General features: G+C 36.8%; 1 protein-coding gene across 5 annotated transcripts in view; it reads right to left on the bottom strand.

The window, feature by feature from the left end:
* The window catches only part of NOX4 (NADPH oxidase 4), a 168,233-nt gene that overhangs the window by 44,887 nt on the left and 102,199 nt on the right, over positions 1 to 21,147 (bottom strand). For all 5 annotated transcript variants that reach the window (XR_007144956.1, XM_047823952.1, XM_047823954.1 and 2 more), the window contains one exon: positions 8,211 to 8,292. Coding sequence is in view for 4 of the 5 variants with exons in the window: in XM_047823952.1 (XP_047679908.1) it covers positions 8,211 to 8,292 (82 nt within the window). In the remaining variant the exon portion in view is untranslated. The remainder of the gene's footprint in view (positions 1 to 8,210; positions 8,293 to 21,147) is intronic.

Below are 21,147 nucleotides of genomic sequence, written 5' to 3'. Positions count from 1 at the left end.
ATCAATAAAAACAACTAGAAGTGAGAGGGTGTTAAAAAGGCTGAAACAGTATTTAAAATCTATCTTGCTCTAATGGTTCTCGAACATTAGTGTGCATCAGAATTTCCTAGAAGGTTTATTAAAAACACAGGGCTGGGTTCCACCCCCAGATTTTCAGAGTCAGTAAATCAGGGCTAACATCTGAGATTTTTATTTCTAACATTATCCCATGTGACATTGATGTTGCTGGTAGAGCAGATAAGGAGGATAGGGAGTGAGCTGGGGCAGGTGGTGATTTTAAATATGTTGATCAGGGTAGGCCCTTAACATCTATGTCAGTTAAGACTTGGTGGGATTGATAGGTGATGGCCCACATTGTTTGGACTTTAGGAACAACTTAAGGAAAGACACTTCACCAGCAGCGGGTTAAGAAATCTCTACTTCATGTGTGATTTTTTTACCTAATTCAATCACGTATAAATAAAAGCAACACTGTTTAAAAAACCACTTTGACTGATGTTTGTTTCTCGAAAGTCTGAATTATTCAATCAGGTCTTATGAATAGAAGCCATTAATTAATTTAGGGTTTCCAAAGAGAAAAATTCTGACAAGGAATTCTAACAAACAGATATATTATTAAAATTATACCACCATAAACCATTATGACTTGATAAGTTTAATATAAGGCTTTTTTTTAACTTTATTTATTTTTTGAGGGGGGCAGGTGAAGAGACATAATCCCAACCAGGCTCTGCGCTAACAGCACTAATATAAGGCTGCATTAAAATTCACCTAATCTAGACCGAGCCCCTGGGTAGCTCGGTCTGTTAAGTGTCCAACTCTTGATATTGGCTCAGGTCATGACCTCACAGTTTGTGGGTTCAAGCTCCAAATAGGGTTCTCTGCTGTCAGCACAGAATCTGCTTGGGATTCTCTGTGACCCTTTCTCCCTGCCCCTCCCCCATTCTCTCTTAAAAATAAACACTTAAAAAATGAATAAATAAGATAAAATTCACCTAATCTATAGAATTCATAAACAGCATCTGAAATCATGGTTTAACTCTGATGATACCACCCTCTTGTAGAGCTGAGAATATTGTTAATGAGCTAGAAATCACTTTATGAAAAAAGGAGGTAGTTCCAGTCCAAGGAAGTTAAGGTGGGAATTTAAGATTTGTAACAAAAGAAGAACTTCAGGCTACTTTCTCTCTCACCTGACAGACAATCTCTGAGTCAAAACAAACAAACCAACGAACAGTAATCTCAGAAACTAAAAATACCTAGTGTCTGAGAGAAGATATATGATAGCAGAGAGTGCAGGACGGGGCAGAACAACGTAAGTAGACAGCTCGCAAAGGCACTAGATAGAAAAGCACACATGCGTACTTTATCCCCTAGAAACTGTTTACTTTCTCAGCTCATTTTGGGATTTTGGCTGTCTGGCCTCCCAGCTGCAGGTTCCTCTTGGCCCTATCCTTGATCCCCTCCTTATTTGAGTCCGGATAAGCTCATCTCTCACTCAGCACTGAGGTATCCTTGCTGCCTTCCCACTAGCCTTGCACTAACATAATTTCTTGACTTATCACATGTCTGGGCCAGTCTTCCCAATTTCAGCACTGCCTCAGTTTTTGTAGGGTTGTTTGTAGGGTTTGGCGGTCCACTTTGCTTCTGCAATCCTGACAGCAGGGTTTCTATGCGTGACTGTCAGCCCAGGGGCTGGGACCTACTTCCAGCTTAATTCTGACATCTTGCTTGCCTACCTTTGCGAGTATCAAATGAACTGAGAACCCTCATACTGCATTCCATACTCTAGTCAGAATATCAACTTGTTAGATCTCTTGCCAGATGGGTATTGGCATATCACCCACTACACAAAAGAAAACCTAAGTGCAGGGATGAGAAGATGAGAAACAATAATCCTTTAGGGAAAGGCAAGACTAAAATGTTAGGCATAGCTGTACTTGTGGAAGCTGTACACAGTTGCCTTTGTCAGAACAATGGGTGCCTTCTGGCAGGATCCAGACTGAAGACACTAAGGCAGGCCATGTGGTAGGAACTTTCCCCCACCCTGAGTTAAGGCATAGCTTCGAGAAAAGGCAGAAGAGAGCTGAGAATGAGGACTGGTGGAGAGAATCTGCATTTGCAAGGTACTTTGTATTATTTTATTGAACTGTCACAAAGTCTTACAGAGTAGAATTATGCCAGGCACTGTGCATTCCTCAAAGCAATATTAGAGAGAAGCTACTTGTGAAATAATAAGAAATATTGATTTTGGTCTCTGCCCCTGGCTCCCGACACAGAGCTCCTAAATCTCTTGGAATTTCCTGGGTGATGGGAACCTATTTTTTTCTAATGAGGTGCTTCTTGGTAGGCTCGTGGAAGGGGGCTACTAGTCACCACAAGCACCAGGCCATGATTAAAAGCTTGGAATGTTCAGCTCTACCCTATATTTTCTGGAGAGAGAAGCCGAGCAGGAAATGAAATTAATAATCAATCATGCCTCTGTGATGAAACCTCCATAAACTCCAATGCTGTGGGGTTCAGAGAGCTTCCAGGTTGGTGAACACATCTACAGTCTAGGGAGGGTGGTGCAGCTCAACTCTATGGTGACAGAAGCTCCTGGACTCAAGACCCTTCTAGACCTTGCCCTCTGTATCTCTTCATTTGGCTGTTCATGTTCATCTGTGTCCTTTATCATATTCTTTACTACATAGTAAATCCATAAAGTAGTTCTGGGTTCTGTAAGCTGTTCTTGCAAATGATTAAATCTGAGGAGAAGGTCATGGGAATTTCTGATTTGTAGCCAATGTGGATAGAGATTGTGGGTACACTGGGGACCTACTACCTGCTGTTGGCATTAGAAATGAGGGTGGGCAGTCATATGGGAATGGGGTCTATACTAACTCTGGTTGGTGTCTGAACTGAATTGAATGTAGGACACCCAGCTGGTATTGAAGAATTGGTTGGTGTGGGAAAAACCACACCCTACATCTGGTGTCTGAAGAATTGTATGTGAGAGTAAAAGAAATAGGGAGTTTTTCCTATGGTACCATTATTACCTCCATTTGAAACAGAAACCAAAAAAAAAAAAAAAAATGCTCAGAGAGACCTGCCACTTGTCCCCAGTCATGGGACCATGAATCCAGGATGTGATCCAAGTGAAAATGCTTGAAACCCTTCTTTGAACTCCTTCTTCTCCCTGCCCCTCCCCTTCAGTTTTCATCTTCCTGCCCTTTGTCCAGTAGTCCTGACATTCTTGTCATGTGCCTCCTAAAATCCTGAGATATCTACCTGCTTTTCCCTGTTACTATCACAACAAAATTGATCCTTTCTCATTGATTTCCTGAATATAAAATTATCAACTAGCTAGTGTGCTAGCCCTCATGTCCTCATGTACCTCATGTCCCTCTCTGGCTCCATGGTAAACTATGAAAATGTGAATCTAATGATTTTGCTCCTTTGCTTAAAGATCTTTTATGATGTTCCATTGTCTTCACAACAAAGTCCAAACTCCTGTAAATGACCATCCAGCTCCTTCATGGAGTGGTCCCTGCCCTCATTTCTCCTTACACCCTAGCCCTTCAGTGTGTGTTTACACAAACTGTATACGTGTGCACATACACACACTGTATACACGTGCACACATATTGTATACATGTGCACATACACACATGTACACACACACACACACACACACACACACACACACACACAAAGGCTTTTCAGCAAGAATACCTGAAGGTGATCAATGAACAACCCACTTCCATGGCTCTATATGCTGTTATGCACCTCTTCATCTGGCTCCATACCATTTGTCAAGACTTTACTCAAAGGGAAAATTAAACATCACATGAATTACCTAGATAGGAAGACACTTTCTCTTCTCTTCTTCCACTGAATTTAGTGCATTGATCTATAACTATGGGCCTTTCCATTAAAGTCTGATTCTGCCTTTTCCTCACTAGACCCTGGGTCCCTCAAAGCCACATGTTATGTCCTTATTATTTTTGTATTCTCAGTAATTGTGACTGCCTCTAGTGCACAGTAATTGTTCAATAAATATTTGAAGGATGGATTAATGGAAAAGTGGAGAGAAGAATGAATGAGAGACAGTATGGCACAATTAGGTATAATTTAGGGACCAGGCAGACCTTGAGTTTGGGATCCAGCTCTTTCATATGACTTTGGATAAGTCACTTTACCCTCATTTAAATAAACAGATGAAATCTGGAAAAGTCTTCTGAGGCTTCGCAGTTTAAGTGTATCACATGATATCACCATTTGAAGCCATTTTTAAGCAGTCCATTAGAAATGGTAAGGCATTGCTTTTATTGTCTAAATAATGAAGGTTATCCTGTGGTAGTAAACCGCATCAAAGGGGAATAGTTCTGAATTTTATCATAAATAATATTCCTTTCTCTTAATAATTATGAAATCCAGAGAACTTGATCTTCACGAGAACCAAATAAAGATATGTAACATTTTATTCCTACATTTTTACAATATTTTTATGCACATTCTGGTTAAACTTCCAGAGTCATTGGATCATGTTTTGCTGGCCTAATTGCTAAAATGGTTGCAAGTCATTTGTGAGTAAAATTATTCCAAATGTCTTCCAATCGTTTTATGTCTCCAAGCTGCACCCATAAGGATATGAGTATTTATAGCTACTCTCTTGTTTAAATACATTATAAACCTAAATCCTTCAAAGTTAATGACAGTGACACCAAAGAAATGAGCAACAAACCTTATGTTTCATTATCTCCATTTCTTTCCTCTAACCTATGAATCAACATAGGTTTTGTACTGGGTATACATTCATTTTCTTCTTTTCATTCATCTGTTTCTTTTTTAAAAAAAAATTTTTTTTAATGTTTATTTTTGAGAAAGAGAGACACAGAGTGCAAGCAGGGGAGGGGCAGAGAGAGAGGGAGACACAGAATCCCAAGCAGGCTTCGGACTCTGAGCTGTCAGCACAGAGCCAGATGTGGGGCTCGAACCCACGAACTGTGAGATCATGACATGAACCGAAGTTGGACGCTTAACTGACTAAGCCACTCAGGCACCCCTCATCTGTCTCTAACAATGGTAACACCTATTCATGCTCCAATAATTTTCATGATACAACATCTCCAAATACATCCTGATGAGAATGGATGTGCTGGGCTTTGGCAATGGGTCAAATGGAAGATCACAAATGTAAAAATGTGATGAATGAACAGTATTATATTTTGGAATAATGTTTCCCAGCAGGGAACATTTTTTTTTCCCTAATGGCTTTCCATTAAAACACACACACACACACACACACACACACACACACACACACACATACACACACACTTCAAGAACTGGTCAGTTCTCTTCTTCACAAATATTTTTTCACTGAATAAAATGTACTCTTTTCCCTATTTCATTATCTGTTAGGTCATCTCTTGATAACAGGATGCTTAAGATTATAGGTACAATATGCTGACTGGAGATCCTACCCTCAATTCAATTACCACTGTCCACTTATCAGCTTTTATTAGCCAGGGTAGACTGTGGATCACTAGAAGGTCAGCTACACTATGCTCTGCGAAAATCACCCTGTAACACTACACGATATAAGGCAAACAAGTTCCTAAACCATATTTCAGCTTTTAAAACATGTCTCACTAATAGAGTCTGTATTTAGTGAGTCACTAAAACAAGCAGAAAAGTGAGGGGAAAAAAATCTTAGCGTAAACAGGTATACTGCATTATGAATGAAAGCAACAAATACTAATGGTCTGATTACATTTTCAGCTTTCTGGAAATTTTTGCATGTCACAAAATTACAAATTCCTTGACTTATTTGTTATCTTCAATAACAAATAAATGATATTATATTTGCAAGTGAATACAAATGACAGACTAAATGAGGATATTTAAAACCATGAATAATTCAAAAATAGTTTAAATTAGGTCTAGACATACACAAATCCCTGCCCACTTATATTTATTGAATTGCCCTTAGCACAATGGTCTCTTCTACCCCAGCATTCTTTACATGGGCATTACTACATGCCCAGAGTTTTTGTTCCTATGCTCTATTCTGGACCAATTTAACACTCCTCAGGCACAGCACAAATAGAATTCTATTATCCTTTCTCTGTTCTCAGCACCTCCTAAAATTCCACTGCCAAACTAGACATTATATGGGCAATGGGAGGATGCAGATGCTTAATATTCTATAACTTGAATAAACTAACTGTATTTAATCCAGAATTTTTTCATAAATGTTATTCAGACCCAGAAACCTTTAATTAGCATGCTTTCATTTGATAGTTCAGAAAACTGAAACTCATAAAGCTGTTAAGTGGTCACCAAAGCAGTGCCTCACATCAGCAATAGTTTAGAAATATTAAATAAATAGTACTTCCCTAAATATTAGTAAGGGCAGGTTAACAGAAGTATCCTGTTATAAGATCAATGAACGATCTATTTCCCTAAGGTGTTTGGAAACATGCAATTCTAGTTAATTCTATATGTAATTTTAAACAAATAACACTTGCAGCTAGAATGAAGTATGTGTCAAGTTGAGTTCTAAGTATTTTTTCATTTATTAATTTATTCAATCTTCATAACACCCCTAAGTGGTAAGTATTATTATCTCACACCTTCCACACAGGTGGATCTGAGGCACAGAGGGTTAGGTGACCCAAGTCACAAAGTCAGCTGGTAAGACAGTCTGCTTCAGAGTCTGTACTCTTAATCACCACGACATGGGGTATGTGGCATCAGTGGATGACTTTTATTCTTCCAGTCCACAGATGCAAACAAAACAAAACGAAACAAAACAAAACATGATTACCCTAAGGATTAGACACTGACAAAGGACTGCCACATGGCATCTCTGTTAAATATTAGCATGAATCACATCACTATCAGAAAAGTAATCTAAGAGCAAAAAGGATACATGTAAGAACATACAGCTAAGGAAACTTAGGGAAATAGCTGCAAACAGATTACCAACAGAGAAATGACTGTGATTCCCCTCTTTAAGCAAAAGTATCAGGTGGACAGTAAGCCTAAGAGGCAGAAGAACAGGCATCAGTGGCCTCTAAACAGCAGCTGGAGACAAAAACATGGACAGACATGTGTCAATTCCTTCAGGTTCCTCTGTGCTCCCTGTCAATACGTATATGAAACACCATGTATGCATGGAAGGCTGTCCAGGCTTTTTGTCTGTCCCTGAGGAGGAACCCCATCAGGGGACTAGAAGATTATTACTTAAGATTAAATCTGGATTAATATCAAAGACAAAGAACAGGTAATTTGGATTCTGTATTTAATTTTGTTATCAGAGTTAAAGAAATACTATCAAAGCTAAGTATTAGAGGAAAAAATTATTCTAGAAAGTGAAATTCAGTGGATACTTGAAAACACTGCCAAACCAAAGAATGAGTCATTTATCATATTGATTGGCTTTGATGAAATATATATAAATCAAGCTCTAATTCTTTAACTTGATGAGCTTCCTTTTCTATATCAGATACCAGATTATTCACTCTCCAGCTTGTTGTATGGTAGCTAGTAAATACAATAAGACATTCATGAAGTAGAAGGTGCACCGAGCTTCTACAGGAGGGATCAAGATACTAGCATCCATCAGCTTTTAGGGAAAAGGATGCCTAATAAAAAAAACACCCTGCTACTTCCTTATTTTCTGGAAAGATGAAGGCATATTCCTTCAACCAATAAGTAACCTTCTGGCATCTAAGAGAAGAAAGAGATTCCACTTCCCATAATTATCAAGATAGTAAAGAGGAATATACAGAAATTACTAAAATCATAGCTAACATGTGGGTTATTTGAAAACCACTTATTACAACATGAATGAATCCTTGCATTTAAAGGTTAGAAAACAGGAAACCAGATGAGGGAACACCCACAAAATATCTGTTGCTACTGATACGGACTCAAGCAAAAAGAAGCACGGTCAGGCACCTATAAGACCAGGTAACTTACAGTCTGCACTCTGCACATGCTCCCAGTCACAGCTGGGCTGTACCACAAGCAAGTCTTTTTTTTCTGACCCAGCTGTGGGTTAAGACATTACAGTACAGGAGATGCCCTACTTAATTAGGTTAGGGTATTCTAGCTTTTTCAGAAATCCTTAGAAAGAAAACATTGTTTTTTACCTCCCAAATCTCTCCCGTCACCACACCCCTCCCCTTCCCAAGATCCACTGAACTCCTAGTGCTTACTTGGGATAATTTCTAGATTGAATGAAGGGTAGAATCTCAGAGTCTTGACTAGATGGAGGAAGTAGTAAGTCTCGAAATCGTTCTGTCAAAAGAAAAATAAACATCAAGTTGTGAAAAAAATCATTCATGAAAATAATGTCAAAATGAAATTATTACCTATTCTTTTAATTTGTCAATTATTTTGACTGCACATCTTTTATTAGAAATGTACCCACCATTTTATGTAGTACTAATATATGTCTATTTTACTTTAATGACTCTCTTTTTATGATTAAGATATTGCAACAACTGCAAATACAAATATAAAAAGTACTCATTAGTGTAGACTAGCAAAATCTTATAATTGAAAGATTAGAAGAGATATTTATGACCAATAAATATACCTAGAAAATACACAATCTCATTAGTAACCTGGGAAGTGGCAATCAAAACTACATACGGATAGATAGCATTCACATCATGTGGCATTAGATTGACAGAAATTAATCTCACAAGATGAAGTGTTAGAGAGGATGTGGATCAACATAAGCTCATATATTTCTGGTGGGAATGCAAACTGGTACAATAGCTTTGGAAAACAATTTGGGATTATCTTTTAAATTTAACCTCTGCACAACCTAAATGCCTCTATTGCCATTCTGATGTATATACTTGCAGAAACGGTCACATAATGTCTTAGGCAGCAAGTAAAAGAACATTCATAGCAGTACTATTCATTACAACATAAAGACAAACCACTCAATTGCCCATCAACAGAAGAATTGACAATTTGTAGCATAGACACACAATGGAATATTAATTGAAGTGAAACAGAATGAATTCAATTACAAATAAAAGCATAGTAAAATGGTGAGTGGAAAAAATACTAGTAGATTACATACAGAAGAATATCATATATTGAGTTAAAAAAACAACCAATGTATTGTTTACATATGTTATATATGAAAAAAAAGCAGCCCAATAAAGAAAAGAATAATATACATAACCCAGGATAATGGTTATCTTTTAGAAGGGGTAAGAAGATGAAATAGAAAAGCAAAAGGTGGGTCATAATTGTTAATATTTCATATCTATGAACTACTGCATCATAAATGAATACATAAATGAATGCAGACCAGGGATAATCCAATGATGACACTGGCCCATGAACCAAAAATTTGATTAATAAAATTCTGTGCTTATGAAGTTCATAATGAAGGAAGGAGGGAAGGGAAAAGAAGGGAGAAAAGAGGGAGAGAAGAAGGTAAGAGAGAGGAGAGAGAGTAAGGAAATGGGAGCAAAAAAAAAAAAGAGAGAAAAGAGGAATGTAAGGAAGGATCTTTAGTTCTACTTTAGAAATAGTTGTACTGCACAGTTATCTGCCTTGCATAAAGTAGTCTATCACTCTGATACTAATCCCGTACTTCCAGAACTAGATACTCATTACCTCTAGTCTTTCCTATGGGAAGGCTTCCTTGATGCCTCCTCTTTTTTTTCTCTCCTCCTACAAAATCTGGAATAGATGGCCCTACTGTGTGTACTCTGAGTATACTCTGTCCTTACACTTACAGAGTGTTTCATCCTACATTTCTAATGTTATGTGTAATTGTCTACACACCTCTCCTTCTCCCTCTAGAAGTATAGTGCCACCAGGATACAGAACATTATCTGATACAGATTAAAATGTTAGGTAAATATTAGTTGAAGTGATATTTCCACTTTTATTGCATAAAGAAAACTTCCCCAGTTAATCATAATGCCTTTTAGAAAAGCAAAACTGGTCATCTATCAATCATGAAAAGCAAGGGTACCAGACCTCCAGCCTTGAGAGGGTCACACCATCAGGCTGAGACAGAGTGCAAAGCTGAAACTCCAATCTGCAGTAAATCCATCTCTAACTGAAGGTGTGCAATTTCCACAAAATACTGAAAATCTGCAGTTGATGACAATCCCCACTTCCCAGTTACTGAAGAGCCAGATGTTAAACATTTGTGAACACAGTGTTTACAAAGTAGGCTGAGAAGCAGGATGTGGATTTTTCTTCATATTTATTGAAACACACTAAACCAGATATTTAATTGGCCTCTATTCTCCTGCTTGTGTTCACCACTCTGACATTCGTACAGTGCACCTGGGGAGGGACTGAGAAAAGAGTCCACAGAAACAAAAAAGCACAATTTATTTTTCTTCTTCAAGTACACTTCCTCTTTGAGTTCATATTTTCAAAAATCAAATTATATTATTGACTTATCTACTGCTATTTTTAATGAACAGAATTAATGTTTATTTCAATGAAATGACTAGTAAATTCTTCTGATATGACCATTGTCTTTCAGTGCACTTTCCAATTTATTGTAGCATTTCATTAAATGAATGACTTGTAGTGTTTCTCCTTTTCCCTTTCCCCCCTCCATTTATCCCTTTCCCAAAACAGATCTTGAAAAATAAAGCCAAAACCCAACAGCAAACATGAACTTTATACCTCAAGTAAAGAACTGTTCAATCAAACAGCTACATTGAATATGATATATCCTTGGGTGCTAAAAATATAAATAAAAGTTTTACTGAATGATTCTCAAACTGATTTAAATGCAAAGGAAAATCAGAATTCCTAATGTAAACAACCATAACATAAAATAGCTGGAGGTTTTCACACACACACACACACACACACACACACACACACACACACACACACAAAATTTGATTGTAAATCTGAAGACAATCTCTAGAGATAACATATTGATAGGATTTAAAACACACACACACACACACACACACACACACACAGCAAAAGTAGCATGTAAGAGATTATTTACAAAGCCACCTGAACTATGAAATCTATAATGAATATTCCTACATTCGAAGCATCCTTTAATCTGAATATCATAAATGCAAACAATACCAAGCAAACATGAAGATCCTTCAAGTAGCTATCATGAATGTCAAAAAAAGTTCACATATACACAAATAGAAAATAGCAGCCTAAAACTACATCCTTTTAAAATGTTTATTTTTATCGTTATATTCATAAATTTCAAAATATGACTAACTTTATCCCATAAATGTATGATTGTTCACTTTTTCTTTATGAGAATAAAAGTACACAATAAAAATTATCCTTAGAGGGGCACCTGGGTGGCTCAGTCGGTTGAGTGTCAGACTTCGGCTCAGGTCAGGATCTCATAGTTGGTGAGTTTGAGCCCCGCACTGGGGACTGTGCTGACAGCTCAGAGCCTGGAGCCTGTTTCAGATTCTGTGTCTCCCTCTCTCTGCCCCTTCCCCGCTCATGCTCTGTCTCTCTCTGTCTCTCAAAAATGAATAAACATTAAAAAGAAATTATCCTTAGAAAAATCCAAGTACGTGAAAAATTATTTAGAATTCTTACATTAGTCCTTCTTTACTCTCCTAGATTTCTGCCTATCAACTAATTAATTAGCAACCCATTGTTTATCAGACGCTGGGAAAAAGACCAAAACAGACAGATATTTCCTTTGTTAAGAAGCAAAATTATTAAAATAATACTTCATTCTCTTGCAGCAAATGTCACACCAGATGAGCTGCTTTCTCAGGAGGCCCAAAGCCTATTTCTTAAGAAAATGACAGTTATGCAAACACTGGATCTCAGTCCTTCTATGAAGCTCTTAGAATAATTTCATTAAAGCCAATGAAAAGAATGAGAGGATTTTCTGAAAAATGGTATTTTGATGAGTTGACTAATGATGAAATGATGTCTGAACATGATTTTCTACCAGTCGGGGATATACTTTAATTAACATAAGCTTTTGTAGACTTTCACCCACTCTTCCCTTCTCCCAATCAACAGAATGATCCTGAGGCTATCAGATCTGGAGGGCATACTACACATGATTACACTGATTTGGGCTCTCTGGACAATCAATTGTGAGACAATACACTTAATTATTTAAAATCAAAGATGAGAAAAATAAAATAATCTTTCCAATCCTAACTCAAACTTTTGTACATTTATTGTGACTCAATTCTTTATTTTCCCTTTTGTGAACAACAGCCACTTTGTAATCCTCCCCAAACATAAGATGTAACAAATACAATAAGAATTCCCACAACAACAGGGGCGCCTGGGTGGTTCAGTTGGTTGAGCATCCGACTTCAGCTCAGGTCATGATCTCACAGTCCGTGGGTTGGAGCCCCGCATCAGGCTCTGTGCTGACAGCTCAGAGCCTGGAGCCTGCTTCGGATTCTGTGTCTCCCTCTCTCTCTGCCCCTCCCCTGCTCATGCTCTGCCTCAAAAATAAAAATAAATACATTAAAAAAATTGAAAAAAAAAATAATTCCCATAACAACAAAAGACCAAAATGCAAACTCCTGAGATAAGAAAATAAAATCTCCCTGTCACAATAAAAAAAAGAAAAGAAAAGAAAAAGAAAAAGAAAGAAATTAATTAAAGGCACAAAAGAAAACGAAAACATGATGCCATCCTTCTGTAACGCAAAAGTCCTTTGCATCTAAAGATGTTATCATAGCCACCTAATTGGTATCTTCAATAAGAACCTAAGAAATAGCTGTTGTTTGCTGGAGGAACACTGTCAAAGTTTTACCATTTCCAAATCATGGTTTCTTTCCAGGTAATCCATTGTCCTTACCTTTGTTTCTCCATAGTCTCCACTATGGAAATGAGTATTTTAACTACTTCAAGTATTATGTTATCATGGGCAAGGAAAGAAACTCAAATAAAACATCTCTAAAGAGTGATAATGTTGCTCTAAAAAACCTGGTAAGAATTTACTGATATTTTTATTAATAGATATAAATTTTCTCCCTCTTCTTTTTCTTTTGAGAGAGAGAGAGAAAGAAAGATTATTAAGCAGGCTCCACATTTAGCATGGAGCCAACTCCTGGCCTGATCTCACAAACCTTGAGATCATGACCTGGGCCAAAATCAAGAATCAGATGCTTAACCTACTAAACTACCCAGATGCCCCTCTCCTCTTTCTTTTAATGCTCATATTACACTTAATTTGCCAGTTTTAATTTTTTTTTTCTTCAAGAAGAATTAAAATAAAATCCTTAAGGGATATTAAAGAGACTTGTTAAAGACTTAATCTTAGTTTTAAAAATAACTAGTATAACCTTTTGGGATGAGCACTGGGTGTTGTATGGAAACCAATTTGGCAATAAATTTCATATTAAAAAAATAAAAATAAAAATAACTAGATAATGTAATGTAGTATCAGAAACCATAAGATAAATGTTGCAAGGAAACAGACATCATCCCCATGCTCTTAGTATTCAAGCAAAATCCATAAATGATTACACCATAATATCACTATTATTTTACAAGGAAAACTGAAGATTATCTCATAATACAGGCAGTATTATCAATGAATATGCATTATACAGGGTAGACCAAAGAACAAATCTTCCTTTATAGTTTGCAGTACTTAGAAGCAACAAGTTATATTAGAAAAGATACCAGACTGGTTGTCAGAAAGTCTGAGTTCTCTATTTCTGCCTCTATTCTTAATCCCTTCTCTCAATATACAAATGAGTGAGATGAGTTCAGTGATTTTCAAATCATTTTTCAACTTCAGGTCCCTTAAAGAACATATGCTTCCGGAAGGGAATCTTACAGGGAGATATGAAGGGAATCTTACAGGGAGCTGTCTTGATTTACCTAGGACAGTTCTGGTTATACTTGCTAGCATTCTGCTCAATTTAGTATTCATCTCAGAATCTTATTTTTAAATTAAATGTTACTAATAAAATATGCTAGGGATGCTGTGGTTGATACAGAGAAGCAACCCCCTCCCCCACATTCTGCTTCAGTGAAGTATCTGTCATCTGGTATTTGCTCCGGGGTTCCCACCAGTTAGGCTAAGGTTTCGTAGAGTCTGCATGGTGGTTCAAGTTCTTCCTCAACCCAATCCCACATCCTTCCTTTTCCCTTCAGGGGCGCTGATCCCTAATAAACATATTACATTCATAAATTACTTCTCAGACTCAGTTTCTGGTGAACCCAACCTGCAGCAGATGGCCTTGTTAGACCTCCACTTTGTGCGTAGAGCTTCTGCTATGTTTTCGGCTACCACTGGGTAAGATGCACGTGCATGTAGTTAGGTCAGTATAAATCAATTTCTTTCCAGCCCTTTCTAGAAGTAACCTAATTAACACCTTCATTACAAGTACAGATGCCCATTGTTAAAATGAAGTGCTCTCAGACACACATTCCTTGGGACAAATAACACCATTCAGTTGGGCTGATAGTGGAAGAAGTAAGTTAAGCACCCTGCAGGCCATGTGGTATACTAGCCTGTTGCACCAGACCCTGTGCTGTAGCCCGTGAGATACACACAGCCGTCAAGGTTTCAGGTGATGGTGTCGGTGGGAAATGCAGAAAGCTATAATTTAGGCTGATATGAAAATTATACAGGAACTAGAGTTAAATACTCCACCCTAAATTGTACAGAGCAGCCTGAAAGCTCTTATTTTGTCCTTTATTATGAAGTATAGGAAATCATTTCAACAGTAGTAAGCTAAAAAACATAATGATTAATAAAAAAGTAAACACTAAATTTACTGTAATTTTTCAGAAGAGTTGAACGTGTAACTTGAGCAAAATGTTTGTCAATATCTGCCACCCACCCAGGAGGCCATAACGATTTCATTGAACACATGAAAACAATCAAATCTGTTGACAGTGAATCAGCACCTACTTTACAAGTTACTCATTATTTTATGAAAACTATGCACAAGGATGGTAATTTAACACATAAATATGTAGAAGGTCTAGTAGGTGATCAATGTTATGGGGAAAAAAATAGCTTTACAGTAATTGGAATCTATTCAGGTGGCCTGGTCTCTGTGCATAATGGTGAATATAGATTGACAATTCATCAAAAGATACTAATAAAGCAATTCTAATTTCATATTATTGCTCAAAAACAAATCATTGATACATGGGAAGGTGGGGAGGAGTGAGGAAAGAATATTTTCTAAGTGTCCACAAACCTCTTACACCTTCCTTTACACTCCTTCCATGGGTTGTGTAACTTAACATTCTCTATTACAAGGCAGCTTTTATATCCCAGGGATGTCTAGCTCATATGCTCATAGGGAAAAATAGGTATTTATTTCAATTCCCTTTTTCTTTCCTATTTTTCCTCTCTCGTATTCAATTTTCTGTTCTTTCTCTTTTTTTAATGAAAACAAGTCATTTCAATGAAAATTCCTCTTTCTCACTTCTCTATTTTCTACCCACCCCCTTTGACTGTATCACAAAAATGCAATAATAGTTCCAAAGGACATTCTTCTCTTTAGAAAGGGAATTGCAGGTAAAAAAATAAGCTGGCAAAGACCATGTTATGGTTAACGAGGTCTTTAAACACATATCTTTAACAATATTTATACAAATACAAAAGAATGGGGTCTAACTATTGGACTTCAAGAAGAAAACACTGGCATGGATGATGAAGTAAACTTAAGACAGACAAACAATAAAACATGGGAAATGTTCCTTTCCACCTAAAAGCACAAAACATCATGAGTAAGAAAAATATAATATAAAAGAGGAAGGGAAGGAGATTATATAGACAAGGGTGTCTGACAGTGGTTCAGTATGTTTATTGCAATCACGCATTCTGAAATTGGGGTGGAGTCAGGGACCACTGGGCCTATGGCGATACACACTGGAGTCAAAATTCCATTAAGTTCCCAACAGCCCTGTTAGTGGTCTGCTACAGTAATGTTTTGGTTCCTCAGGATATAGTGTCACCGTAGAGTCAATGTTTAGTTCCCTAAAGGTTGAATGTTCCCCTTTCACCCAGGCACTCACCCTGCCAAATCATAAGATCATTGAACAGTTTAATTTTGACAAATAAAAGGGTCTTTTCTCAAAGGGACCTGACTATCCCTTTATTAAAGGGGTTCAAAATCTATGAACTGGCTCAAGTCTGGAAAGTGGAAGGACTGTACTTTGTAGAGAGATGATTCAGGTTATGCCTTTTTTTGCCATAGGTTGCCCATCTATTTGAGTTCTAAGGATGCCATGGTCAGTTAGTCAACACCAAATATCTTACAAATCAATCAAAACAAAACATTGTTTCAGCCATCTTGAGTTTATAAGTTAAGTGTGGTCTTTTAGCCCCTGCCTCTCAGGGATCACATCATCTCCCCACTTCAATAATGGCCTCTCTCACTTATCACTCTTAGCCTAACAAAGAGTCACCATGGGAGTTTTTCAGGGTTCTAGAGTGCCTATCACCAATGAATTTCCCAAAGCCACAGTGAAAAATATCCTTTACGGGACTTAAGGAGTTGATAAGCCATCATACATAATAAATCTTCTCCAGCAGTGCAATTTCCCCAAGGTGCTGGATAACTTCATCTACAATATATGTAAGAAGTCTGTAAACATATACACCAAGAATGAATATATTTAAGGATATGAGATGAAAGAAAGGCATTAACTTTTATTTTACCTATACCGTTTGTATTCTCCATAGTACATACCTAAGAGTAGTATTTTTTAAAAGATAGATGTGTATACCATGATTGTACATACACATGAACATGTCTTCAAGAGTACTTGTCATTCACATTTCCTACATATTAGTTGTTTTAACACTGTCCACTCCTCTACTTTCTAAGGAAGTCATAAAACCAATGAAGAAACACAACATGCATGCACACACACACACACACACACACACACACACACACCGGCTGCTTGAAAGAGAAGGCACAAATTTATTTTTCCATAACATTTAGGAAGTACTGTTTAAATATATAAACAAAATATGAATATTTAAAAATTACTTTTTCAGGATATATTTATTGATCAGGCACCAAGTTAGGTCCTCAATAAGCTTAAGGTCTAGTAATGAGCACATATGTCATCAAAAGATATGTATCCTGCAAATAAATAAGTGCTAAATGTATACTCCAAGGGTCCATAAAAACAGATCAACCAACATTGCCTGGATATGCTGGTAATATGAAGCAAAAGAATCAGGAAGGTTTTATTTAAAAAGTGAAACAAAGACCAAAGAAGAAGTTCTTCTGACCCATGGTGCTAGATGAAGTAAATAATTCTGCTGATATTTTTGTGGTCTACTATATATCAATAATTTGTAATGGAAGAAAACTTAAAATTGGGAATGAAACTAATATTTTGAGCAGGAGGAACTTTTATCAATTAAATCATATGTTATTCATTTATTCACCCACTCAACAAACTTTTATTAAGTACCTATTATTGGTCACACATGATGAATACAAAAGATTCTTATTCTCAAGGGCAGCTCTGTTTATCACAGGGAAATGCCAGGACAACAAAAGAATTGCAATTCCATTAGAGCTACTTGAAAAAGGATTTAAAATGTAATTACAAAATTACTTAAAAAGGGAAAGAAGAGCTGTTCTCCTAGGGATTTAAAGAAATTAATGGTTTGTAAAAATTTGATGTTTTATTTTTCTCAAAAAAAAGAAATATGCACAGTAATCTTAGAAAAACAAATTACTTCAAAAAATAGGAACAAAAGGGCACACTTAGAGTGGTACATTCAAACCAACTAGAAACATATAGAGTCTAAGTTTTCCTTTTCTGAAAAGTTTAAATCAAGTGAATGTTCTTTATTACCATGGTAACGGTATTGAATAAAAATAGTTGCTATTTAAAATACTGCTTTCAAAGCAACATCAAAGGCATTCAAATTAATACTATTTTAGGTAAATCAGGAAATCTAGTTGCAGAGCAAAAGTATTTTGATATTAGAGATACAGAAAAATCTGTTGGTAGAATTAAAATGGAAATGGACTGCAATTCTAGAAGAAAAAAGCAATCAGCTAAACCCTCTGGTTATTTTAACTACCTTCTCCACAAACATGAAGGCCAATGTCAAAGGAATATAAAAAAACAAAATCTTGGGGTGTCTTGATGGCTCAGTCAGTTAAGCATCTGACTCTTGCTTTTGGCTCAGGTCATGATCTCACAGTTCGTGAGTTCGAGGCCCACATTGGGCTCCGTGCTGGCAGAGAGGAACCTGCTTGAAGTTCTCTTTCTCTTTCTCTCTCTCCCCCTCCCCACCTTCTTTTAAACATTAAAAAAAAAAATCATGCTTGTCTTGTACAAGGAAAAAAAAATTAAAACAAAAAAAACAAACTCACATTAGTAAGTCAGAAGATGAAGACATATAGCACAATGCATATACAACTAGAGCAAATAAGTGAACAAGAACCCTAATAAATGGCAGAAAAAAGAGAAGCATAAAAATCCTGTACTTGACATATATCCTTCCACAAGAGTCCCTTGAGCTTTTTTCAACTATACCAACATTAATCTTTTTTATTATTCCTACTTTATGTGGAATTAAATTATCCACATTCTAGAGCTTATTTCTCTGAAAAGAATTATACAGCTTTATACAAGCAATGAACTGAGAAATGACACAGCTCCCTCAATGCAGCTTGTTGTAGACGAGGAAGCTAAAAACCAGACAGGCAGACTGACCAACCCAAGGTCACATGGCTAGTGAGAGGCAAAGAGATTAAAGAACAAAGCAAACTCCTCAAAATTCAGTCCAGTGTTCCTTCCGCTGCCTTACTGTTCCTTTCCCTCATTCTTGGGAGAGAAAATGCTGGTGTATTCCCTCTTCTCTCCTCCTCCCTTTCTGACTTTCTTCTTAAGAGTTACAAAATGAAGGAAAAAGGCAGCAGTGTCATATACAGTCTGTATATACGTAGACAAGTGGTACTTTTAACATCATAAGGTCTGAAGGTAGTCAGTGCACTATTATATGAAGGTAATTTATTTAGTGGATCCTTTTATTTCCAGAGGAAACATAGTGATAAAAGTATGTTTCTTTAAAACTCATTATTCTGGGTCCTACTTGTTAAACATACTTGTTAAAAAAAAATTCAAAAGCAGCTTTTGAAAGAACTGCAAACAGACTTCTTGGCCTCTTAATACATCAGTGAATCAATGTCTATAACTAGCCTTCTTAAAAAACATAAATTCCCTTCCGTTGCCACAGAGGCTAAACTACAATAAAAATTGACAAGGGAAAAATAAAAGAACAGAGGTTCAGGGGAAAGCAAATAAGAGAGGCATTTTTGGATAAACACATTATTGCTACTAAGCTTTCCACAATCCACTTCTTAAGGAAAATGTTATATTTTCATTTGTCACAGCAAATGCACTTTTGTAACAATGTTGGCATTCAACAAAAGAAACACCTCAAAGTGATCAAGACTCAGCTTGATACTAATTCAGTTCCTGCTTTCTGCACAAACTCTGAATACCCACTGGGTACATATTCTATAAGGAACAGGCAATTTTATCCAAGATCCAAAGAAACTGGAGGTTTTCTTTTATGTTTTTATGAAGTTCTAACCTAAAACCCTGGGCTAACAAAATTAATGGCATGCAATATGTGGTCTTTTCAAGCTTATAAAAACCAACTACACAGTGAGGGTCTTCTCTTTTCTTAAATACAGGAGCTCCTGGCCAAAGAACAACCCTATAAAATGGATTAGGGAAGAGCAACAAGCAAATACACGAATCCGCTTCCTTTGTTAGGTTGTTTCATTGGACAAACTTCTGGTTTTCTTTTTACATATGCATTCCCAATGTCAGTATTTTGCATCCTTAACAGCAACAAATATTATCAATAAAAAAACTGTTAACTGATAGAATAACTATAATACTGTATTTTACCTAATAAACATTTATTTGAATACTATTACTATCTTCTATATTCACATAATTTATCCCTTTTTGAGATTCTTATTAAATTGAAGGGGCTCTTTTATTTTTTTTTAACGTTTATTTATTTTTGAGAGAGAGAACGCAAGCAGAGGAGGGCAGAGAGAAAGGGAGACACAGAATCGGGAGCAGGCTCCAGGCTCAGAGCTGTCAGCACAGAGCTCAATGTGGGGCTCAAGCGCACAAACCATGAGATCATGACCTGGGCCAAAGTCGGAAGCCTAACTGACTGAGCCACCCAGGCACTCCAGGGCTCTTCTTATTATTTTTTTTTTAATTTTTTTTTTCAACGTTTATTTATTTTTGGGACAGAGAGAGACAGAGCATGAACGGGGGAGGGGCAGAGAGAGAGGGAGACACAGAATCGGAAACAGGCTCCAGGCTCTGAGCCATCAGCCCAGAGCCCGACGCGGGGCTCGAACTCACGGACCGCGAGATCGTGACCTGGCTGAAGTCGGACGCCTAACCGACTGCGCCACCCAGGCGCCCCGGCTCTTCTTATTTTTAATGTTTATTTGTTTTTGAAAGAGAGAGAGAGACAGAGTGTGAGCAGGTCCAGGCTCTCAGCTGTCAGCACAGAGCCTGATGTGGGGCTCAAACTCACGAGCTGTGAGATCATGACCTGAGCCGAAGTTGGACGCTCAACCTACTGAGCCACCCAGGTGCCCCAGGGAATCTTTATATATTGATCAATACATACATATGATATATGTTTATACCATATATATGTATTGATGCTCTTTATATATTTATAGATAGATAAAATTTCTGTTCAATTCTATTTTCTGTTTTGATTGAATTTTTATATTTTTACATAGTGTAACCTACTTAGTTTGCTCTGTGTATTCTTCTAGATAGAAAGTCCTTTTATATCCAAAGGTTGCTGATTATTAACTTCTATTTTCTTCTGATTCCTTTACAGATTAACTTTTTTACGTTACAATATTTAATATATTTGGAATTAATTTTGGGTCATCTAAAGTAAAGATTTAATTTTTTTAAATAGTTAAGTGATAATTGTTTTAGTTATTTACAAACTGATACTTCATATTGATTTATGGACCTTCCTTTATCTATGATACATACTTTCACATAGTTAAGGGCCTGTTTCTAGGATATCTTTTCTCTTTTGTTAAAAGATTTCTTGTCATTTTGTTCTAGTAACATAGAGATTAAACTAGGTCAACATTATAGGAGGAAGTGTGGTAAATTAGC

The sequence above is a fragment of the Prionailurus viverrinus genome, chromosome D1, assembly GCF_022837055.1.
Source record: "Prionailurus viverrinus isolate Anna chromosome D1, UM_Priviv_1.0, whole genome shotgun sequence".
In the NCBI taxonomy this organism is placed as follows: domain Eukaryota; kingdom Metazoa; phylum Chordata; class Mammalia; order Carnivora; family Felidae; genus Prionailurus; species Prionailurus viverrinus.
The sequence above is the reverse complement of the archived record's forward strand: the minus strand, read 5'-3'. Positions and strand labels throughout refer to the sequence as shown.